The sequence below is a fragment of the Porites lutea genome, chromosome 1 (genome assembly GCF_958299795.1).
Source record: "Porites lutea chromosome 1, jaPorLute2.1, whole genome shotgun sequence".
Classification (NCBI taxonomy): domain Eukaryota; kingdom Metazoa; phylum Cnidaria; class Anthozoa; order Scleractinia; family Poritidae; genus Porites; species Porites lutea.
In genome coordinates, this window is record NC_133201.1 from 21,481,298 (window position 1) to 21,489,849 (window position 8,552).

At 38.3% G+C, this 8,552-nt stretch overlaps 1 protein-coding gene across 2 annotated transcripts; it reads right to left on the reverse strand.

The window, feature by feature from the left end:
* Positions 1-2,497: 2,497 nt before the first annotated feature.
* LOC140946656 (neuronal pentraxin-2-like) lies at positions 2,498-6,648 on the reverse strand. Of its 2 annotated transcripts, none has more exons than XM_073395768.1 (4): positions 6,499-6,648; positions 6,272-6,376; positions 3,484-3,697; positions 2,498-3,169 (listed from the first exon to the last, which is right to left on the reverse strand). In XM_073395768.1, exons 2-4 carry the CDS (start codon positions 6,342-6,344, stop codon positions 2,773-2,775), a joined length of 684 nt encoding a protein of 227 aa, XP_073251869.1. In that variant the 5' UTR covers positions 6,345-6,376; positions 6,499-6,648; the 3' UTR covers positions 2,498-2,772. The 2 variants fall into 2 exon arrangements, with proteins under 2 accessions (XP_073251869.1, XP_073251875.1); XM_073395774.1 differs by lacking the exon at positions 6,499-6,648 and adding an exon at positions 6,468-6,495.
* Between the last annotated feature and the right edge of the window lie 1,904 nt (positions 6,649-8,552).

Here is an 8,552-nt window from a genome sequence, read left to right on the forward strand (position 1 = left end):
GTGAATCCTTTTTGAAAAAGGATTCATTGGATTTGAAATCCGAAGAATCCAAATCCAGATGAACGGATTACTGATCTACGCTGTTCCAATTCACCAGGTCAATAATCGGGATTCAGATTTGCCGAAAGGAACGTGAAATTCGTTTTAAGATCTAAAATCCGATTTTGGATTCACCATAAGGAACACACCCTATGCAACCTAGAACGTTTTCCCAGCCAGTTCTCTTAAGTGCATGTATTTCCCACAATTTGAGGTTGGCAATTTTCACTCAGAAAAATAGCTTCTTTCGATTCATGGCAAGAACCAATCCAAAACCTAAATTGATTGTTCCACGAACTTGGTACCTAAATCTCTGAAATCGCCCTCCGTTTGTAACCGGAGACCAACTTCCAAACGGGATGAAACAACACGCGGCGAGTCTATGTGTTGTGGGTGTATAGGGCAGAGGTGGGTGACGGAACAAAAATTAAAATTAAAATTAAAATTTTAAAGTGATCGATGAACATTTCAACGAGTTTAAGTGGTAATGTACAGGAGTTATGAATCTGTAATCGGTTATATAGGGAGGGGTTAATGACGGCGCACTATGTTCACACTTTCAAGTTGTTACAAGACTTAAAAGACAGCACTGATTTTGGATGGAGGCTATGACTATTAGTATAGGGTAATCACATGATTTCGAGTGCAGTTTGGAATAAATAAGCACCAGTAAATTTTTGCAACACCAACAAAAGTGCGCGAGCCCGTAGGGCGAGTGCACTTTGTGGTCTTTGAAAAATTTACAAGTGCTTATTTATTCCAAATTGCACGAGAAAAGTCACGTGATTACTTATTAATAATATACACGTAAAACATAACTACAACAACAAATTTTGACAGCGCGCGCGTTTTTAGTTAATTCAACTGATTGGCTGAAACAGACTACTACCTTTGTCAAATTCAAACTTTTTTGAGACCAACGCTTTCAAAATCATTCAGCTAAGAACTTGGAAATGTGCAAGGATTGGTTTTACATAGTCACCAGCCTGTCAACTCGGTTTACAATAATCAGCAGAAGTAAGTGTTTTTAAATTCATCCTCGATTATGAGAGGTCGGCGTTTACCAGAAGTATACTGCCGTTTTGAAATCAGGAGAACGCTTCGAGCAGCCAAAGATGAAAGACGCTGAGTTGTTTAACGACTGTTCATCATTGTCTGTTCCTAAGACCCCGCCATAGCTGAATGATTCATAGCATGATTCATGGAAAAATTTTTGAGATGTAAATCCTGAAAATGAAAGAGGCAATTTGTTTTCTTTCGACGCTGTCATCGATGGGTGAGTAGAGCCACAGTTGTTGTGATGTCGCAAACTGCCAGTATCGGTGATATTATATTTTCTTTTTCTTAGCGCTGAGGTTTTCATTATTTCATTTGGATATTGCAAGAGAGAGTGATCGTCGCTCCTCTTCATCAGCTTCATCGTAGTTGTTGAAGAAATTTATACCTCTGTGGCCTGTGACATTGGCGATATATTCTGAAGTTACAATGTTTGCTTTTTTCAGCTTGCTGACTGTTGTTTATCTTGCACTATGACTCGTAACCTTTTTTCTCACTTTCTCTAAGGCTTGTACCAGCTGCGGATAATTTCATTATGTTAGTTATGATATTTTCGCCCGTTGGTTTAGTTTGAACCAAATGTTTAAATTTTCGGTTTCGTTTGCTACTGAGGTAGAAAGAAACAGACAATCGCATGGATGTTTTAATAGAGGTCTTCGCTCGACAAAAGACTTAAAGAGAGCAACCGGACACCTTTCTCATCCAACAAATAACGTACGTGACTTGAAATCCCTGTTGTTATCATGCAAAACTTGTATCCTTGTTCATTTAAATGCCTGAAAAGTGAAGCTGTCATGGCTTGTGTGTGGTTGCCACCTTTTTTGTTCTCTATTTTTTACTTTAGCGTAGCTGTTATAAGTAGCTTATTTACTTTCTCTGGCTCATTTTCCTCGACTTTGTCGACTTGCTGTATTTTTCTCTTAGCACCGAATTTTCAATACATTTAGCCAGAAACACGTTCTTTTTACTGTGTTCGGGTTTTTGGAATATTTTTTTAACTTTTCTATTGTTGTTTTGCTTACAAATCAAATCGTTGTTTGCTGAAAACCATGGCCATTTTCTCAAATTTGTTGTTTAAACAGCTCTAATCTGATTGGTTCTTGGTCGTTTCTCTTGTGTTTTAAGCCGACCAGAAACCGTTTGTAATTTGCACTCGTGTTATAAGTTTGCGCTCGTGTTACACAGTTTGCACTCGTGTTACAGAAGAACTGCACTCCTTTCTCAGCCAATCAGAATTGAGTAATTTTTTCTTGTGTATTATTAATTGCCGAACTAGGAACGTTCACGTATCAAAGGAATAGTTACATTCATGAGCCGCCACTTCCAAATACGGGATCAGACCACGAACCTTTGCGCCGCAGCAGTGCCGCAGTAGATAGTCAAGAAACATGACACAATAACATAAAAATGTTCAAGCTGGGTTAGTTTATTACGCTAGTCACTAATCGTCAAACAGTACTAAATATTTTTTCGCGGTAATTGTACGATTCTCCCGCTTATTTACTATCAAAAGGTACGCTGAAAGCTTTTGATCTGGAACAGATTCAACTAACAGACTCCAGAAGATCACCTGGTAGATTTTGTGTTTAAGCTACTGTAGTTTCAATGCATAACGTATCAAATTATTGATTGGTGTATTTACTGCCTACATTAACATGCGTTTTACAAAGTCAAAAGCTAAGCACTAAGAGGTTTACAAGGAGACGGAATAACAACTCTGACTTTCCCTTCGCGGCCATAAATAAAATCAGACCACTTGTAGACGTTCCCCTCCCCTGACAGGCACGATTTTGACATCTGCTCAATTTGTGCAGTGGACAGCACGTGATCCCAGACGTTGACGTTTGTCATCGTTCCGATGAACCTCTGTGTTGCGTCAAAGCCACCTCCAAGAGAATCTTGCTCTTGACCAAGCATTATGGATCCTCCTTTCTTTAAGACTTGGCCAGTCTTTAATCCCGTTCCCTTTGCTACAACGACTCCATCTTTGTATAACTTCCACGAACCGCCTTTGTTCTCCCATGATTGACAGATATGGTGCCATTTACCGTCATTTGCGGATTGAGAAGTTACACTGTTATGAAAATATGACTCTATTAACGAGCAATAAAAAGAAAACTTACATAATTTCATCAACTTAACGACCTTTATAATTCTGTAGCACTAATTGGCGGGAATAACAATAAACCACGACCTGTTTTCTGAGGTCTTACAAATGACTCAATTTTTGACGCTAAGAGAAAGGCTCTACATTTCGAAACATTGGCAATTTAATTTCCTCAATGTAAAATGATCAGCCTTGCTTCTTTTTGTTATTTATTGTGACCACAAATCCGGGACAAATAAGCAAATCTGTTGTAAGAAATATGAACAAAATTTGGTACTCACGAACTGGCTCCCTTAACGTGGATTTTGAAATTTCTGTAGTTAAAGATGATAAATTCGTTGTCCATTCCAGGAACAGCGTAACTAAACACCGTGCCATCGTTTTTGCGATCACTTGATTTCATCCACGAACATACCGTCAACTCCGTCAAACTGGGCATGCCCCAGATGTTGACATAGTTATTAGCCTCAGAGGGTGGAAACTCGAGAGCGTAATCTATAATAGAGGAAAGTTTTAAAAGTTATTTATCAGCATGATGAAAATGATAAACAACGTTGATATAGTGGGAAGAAAATTCCGATAAGCTGCGTGGCACTTTAGAAAGTAAGTAAGGGAATGTTCAACAAAAAATATTGAACCAAAATGCCGTCTTGTGGTTTGAGTTCCTCAGAAAAAGATCGCCGTGGCAGCCCAGTTAAATTTGCCTTTCGGTGAGTCTAGTTATTTTTGTATCAGAAATCTCACTCGTCCGCGGATTTCTGGTACGTCAAAAACTCGTGCGTAAATGCCGTAAACACGCATTTTCCATGGAGTATTCAATATATATCCTACAAACTGTTTGTAAATTACAAACAAATGCTGTGAAGTAATACTTGGGGTATATCTATCCCACGAGACATCATGTATCGTTTTCTATTGGCAGAGGTTTCTTTCTGGCGTGTACGCACAGGCTAGGTAGCCCACGCTCGAAACATGAGCGTCCGCACTGTGTAACCTTCGAAATAAAAAGATTTGTATGGAAAAATCGTTGTTTCGGTAAATTTAAATTAAAATCCCTTAAAATTGCCTTTAGCTGAGTGTTTCTTCTTCCTCTGTAACCCCTAACAGATTTATGGCTATTTTGTGGGTGTTATGGTAACTCGTTTCCTCATATTACGAACATGGGCTGCTGTAGAGCTGCTAATTATATTTCAGATAGCTTTCGGTCATGTGAAAATCCAATACCGTCTTATACTTAAGCTCTTTTACGATGAATGTACACATCTCAATTGTAGACATTTCATCACCAAAGAGAAAAAACGGAAGCTCACGGAGTGCTTGTCAAAATATTAAAGTTTGTTTCTCTGAAGCTTTTGAAGGGTACTGTTTCATTTCATTTGGTTTTCAAACTACGAATCTTTTTTTCTCACATCGGACGCATTTTGTTCAAATGCTGAATCCGTTGCCTTAGACATAGACTGGCCGGTCTAGATTGCTGTCCATAAAGCTTTTAAGATTGAATTGTGGATGAAAGTAGCTAAGCATTTTGCTCTGAGCCTTTTACTTATTAAAGAGGATCAGTTATTCAGCAGATCTACAATTACTGCAAAAAAGATTATAATGACCGATGTGAAGCAGAACTTGCTTGTAAAGTGCTGTTTTCGAAGGCTGTTAAAAATGCTTAATCAAGCAAGTGTATTTCGTCACGAAAAGAAACACCAAAAAAGCGCTGGACAAAATTGTCAAGTTTATTAAATTTTGCTCGACAGAAAAAAAAAACTCAGTCAGCATTGTTTTTAACAATCATATTAAGTATATTAAAATAACGCAAAGTAGTTGTTTTCCTAGTATTTTATTACCTTGCCATTCTGAATATATATAATAACTAAAGTCACAGTAAATAATGATTGTGCGAGGTTAGTTTATACAATATTAAAGTTTCAAAAAAAGACTTCATTGTTGAGGCCAAAATATTGTTTGTATTAGCAATTCAAAGGTATTTAAAAGAAAAACATGTCAGAACGTTAGTGATAGTGGCGGTGGTAGAGAGGAAGGGGGAGGGGGATCATGGCGTTTTGGGGGGCGGAAAAAAATCTTACATCATCAGGGGGCTAGAATAAATTTAAGATTCCCATATTCCCCTCCCCCCCAACCCATAAATTATGAACGGTCCCTTAAGGTGATGTGATGTGATGTGCCACGCCACTTTCCACCATCCTTTGATCACACGCTGTAATGTATCCCGAGCGGGGCACAATCGCTCAAATGTCGGGGATACATTTGATTTTAGTCGAGGCCAAATGTGACTAAGAATCAACTAATGGCAGTAACTGTTTAGTTGAGTGAAAGTCTAGGAATGTAACAACTTGTATTGCGTAAGTGTAGCGCTACATTTAATCACCGAAAACAGAAAGCTAACGGATTTTTCGTCAAAACGTTGAAGCTTGTTTTTCAATATTTTGGTTTTCAAACTACGAGTTTTTTTCTCTCTCATGGGATGCAGTTTGTTCAAAAGCTGACTCCGTTGACTTACACAGCTGCTTGACAAAGACTGGTTGTGATTACTTTCTATAAAGCTTTAAAGCCTGAATTGTGGATGAAGGTATCTAAGCATGTGTTCTTAGCCTTTTACATATGAAAAAGGAAAAGTACGTTCAATATATTTACATTCACTGTAAAATAAGATTATTATGACAGATACACAGCTGAAATTGCTTGTAGAGTGCTGTTTCAAAGGCTGTTTAAAGCGCTTTAATCAAGAAAGTGTGAGTTGAACTTCACTTCGTCACGAAAAGAACACCAAAAAAGCGCTAGACAAAGCATTTAAAATTATTAAATTTTGCTCAACAGAAGATACCAAACTCAGTTAGCATTGTTTTAACAATGATATTAAAATAACACAAAGCAGTTGTGGTGAAGCGGCAGCCTCTATAAAATACTCCATTTGTGGGTAGGTAAGTATGAATATATAAGGGCTAGCGTGTGTAAGATACGTAGAATAATATTGACTGTAAAATAAAACGTACGCTGTGTCACAATGATTGTAAATAAATGATAAAAACCGTTGTAAAAATGAACATACACCTGTACCTTTGAGCGAAGATACACAACTGACGCAAACAAAGGCTAGAACAAGGGCAATGCAAAGAAATGTGTTGTGCATGATTCAGTCCTTGTCCTGCAACCGGAAATTAACTACATAAAAGGAAAAAAAATGTAAGAATCGTTAAAGTAAATTCGAAATGACTGCATTTTCTGATTTTAATCCTTTTACTATTGTTATTACCTTTCAAAAAGAATTTCAAAGCGCAGTTTACCTGAATTAAACAACCGAATGCAAGTTCAGTCCCTTTTTGGCTTGTCAAGCTTTCCACTCACAATGCTTTTGTTTCTAGCACCAATTGTACTTTTATGTCTAACTTCAGTAGGCGCGGTCAGTAAAGTTCACGAGGTCAATGTGCACACGTGGTCTGACGCAGATCGTGCAATCATTTGCATTTTTTCACAGTTGCTGTTGCATAAAAAACAAGGGATTTTTAGCGACAGTGCTGATCTGGTTAAGCTCTTGTGTTATTATTTACCTGGAGCTGAGGGAAAATTTCAGTGTTTATTCTATGACCAATCCTGGTTGATAAATAATTTTGATCACGTATATTTCCTTTGGCATGCGAAGATTAACAGATTAAAAAAAAAGCTTGAGTCAGTTGTTTCATGTTGAAAGATCAGTGGATTATAATGCCCAGTATATTTTGTTATTGAAAACCTGGATTAAAATTGCACAATTCAAGGTCAGCAGGAAGTGGTCAGTATACCGGTAGTTCGATAGACAACATCTTTTTGAAGCTCCTCTCCGTGACCTCTATTTATTAACACAAAACAGACGAAACGCGAGTCTAGTTCCAATCTTGCGTTTATTTAAATATTTTAAAAACAAAAACTACGTGAAAAAGGAAGAGCGAACAGTTTTAGCATGGTGGTTTCCGAAGGGACAAACTCAGTCGCACAGGCAACAGTATTGGGATCTTGTTTACTGTGGGTAATGTCGACCGAGATATCGGTCGATATAGCGGTCGACACTCGGTCGATAGTCGGTCGATACTCGGTCGATAGTCGGTCGACAATCGGTCGACAGTCGGTCGATACTCGGTCGACACTTGTTCGATACTCGGTCGACAGTCGGTCGATATAGCGGTCGATAGTGGGTCGACACTCGGTCGAGACACGGTCGATAGTCGTTCCAGATGTGTCTCGGCCGATATAGCTTTTCGTTCACCGACACTTCGCCGACATTTCGCCGACATTTCGCAGACACTTCTCCGACACTTCGCCGACACTTTGCCGATAGTTGGTCGATAGTTGGTCGATACTTGACCGATGTATCGGTCAGTAATTGGTCGACACGCGGTCGATGGTCGGTCGACACTTAGCATTTCCTACATTTTTGGCTTGGAAAACAAGAAATTAGAAAGCATTTTCTAGCTTGGACCTAACTGTTTTTTTAAATTGTGTTTCTGCTTTTTTAATTTCAAACTCCAATGTACTTAGTCAAAATTCCGGAATAATAGCTATTAGTCATTTATCTAGCCTTTTCTTTTAATTCATGTGAACGGGATTTAGCCTATCTGTATCGATGCCCACCACCTTTTCGCAGACGTTTCCTCCCATCATTTTTTTTTTTTAGGGGTGGGGGTGCCTCGCTACGCGTAGTCGGCTAGAATTGAATCATGAAGAAGTCCGCTAAGTGAGAATGATAGGCCTTCAGCATCTTGTTATGTGATTTATTCCCACCGTGTAAGGCCTATATCTGGCTGATTTTTCCTATGCCGAGAATTTTTCAACCGACTCAGAACTACATTGATGAAAAAATGTATTTACAGTTCATTTTTTTAAAACTTGTTTTTCCTTAACAAGTTAAGATAATATTAATGTTAACGCGGCGCATACTGTTTTCCTTTTATTGGATGACCAAAAGTGACTTACCATTCAATATTAATTTTTGTATACGCATGGTCGTCTTTATTTTGAGCACAATATAAATATAAAGCGAAAGGACAGAGCAAAAGGACAGGATAATGTAATGAGAACGTATGAGTATTTTCCTTGCTGTAAATTGAAATCATTCCCACAATAAATGAATGTGTTCAGTCTGCTGGATATTTTTGTCACCTTCCTCGGCGCATCATCAACGCGTTTTATCAATAACTGATCGTTAAACAAAGGACTGTTCCCGTCTTCAATGCAGAAATATATAAGTTTAATTTGTGGTCTCTGCACAAACGAGAACTTGGCGTGATGAAGCAGGTCAAAGCCCGATAATAAAAGATGTGTATTCCTCGCTCTTAAAGCATGTCGTGAACTGCCTTTTTCTATT

What these genes read in the sequence shown, in the direction of transcription:
- LOC140946656 (XM_073395768.1), bottom strand. Translation starts at nt 6,344, where the DNA reads ATGCACAACACATTTCTTTGCATTGCCCTTGTTCTAGCCTTTGTTTGC. An exon ending in TTGTGTATCTTCGCTCAAAG is followed by an intron (nt 3,698 to 6,271) that starts GTACAGGTGTAT and finishes CCTCTATTATAG; the next exon opens with ATTACGCTCTCGAGTTTCCA. An exon ending in CACGTTAAGGGAGCCAGTTC is followed by an intron (nt 3,170 to 3,483) that starts GTGAGTACCAAA and finishes TTTTCATAACAG; the next exon opens with TGTAACTTCTCAATCCGCAA.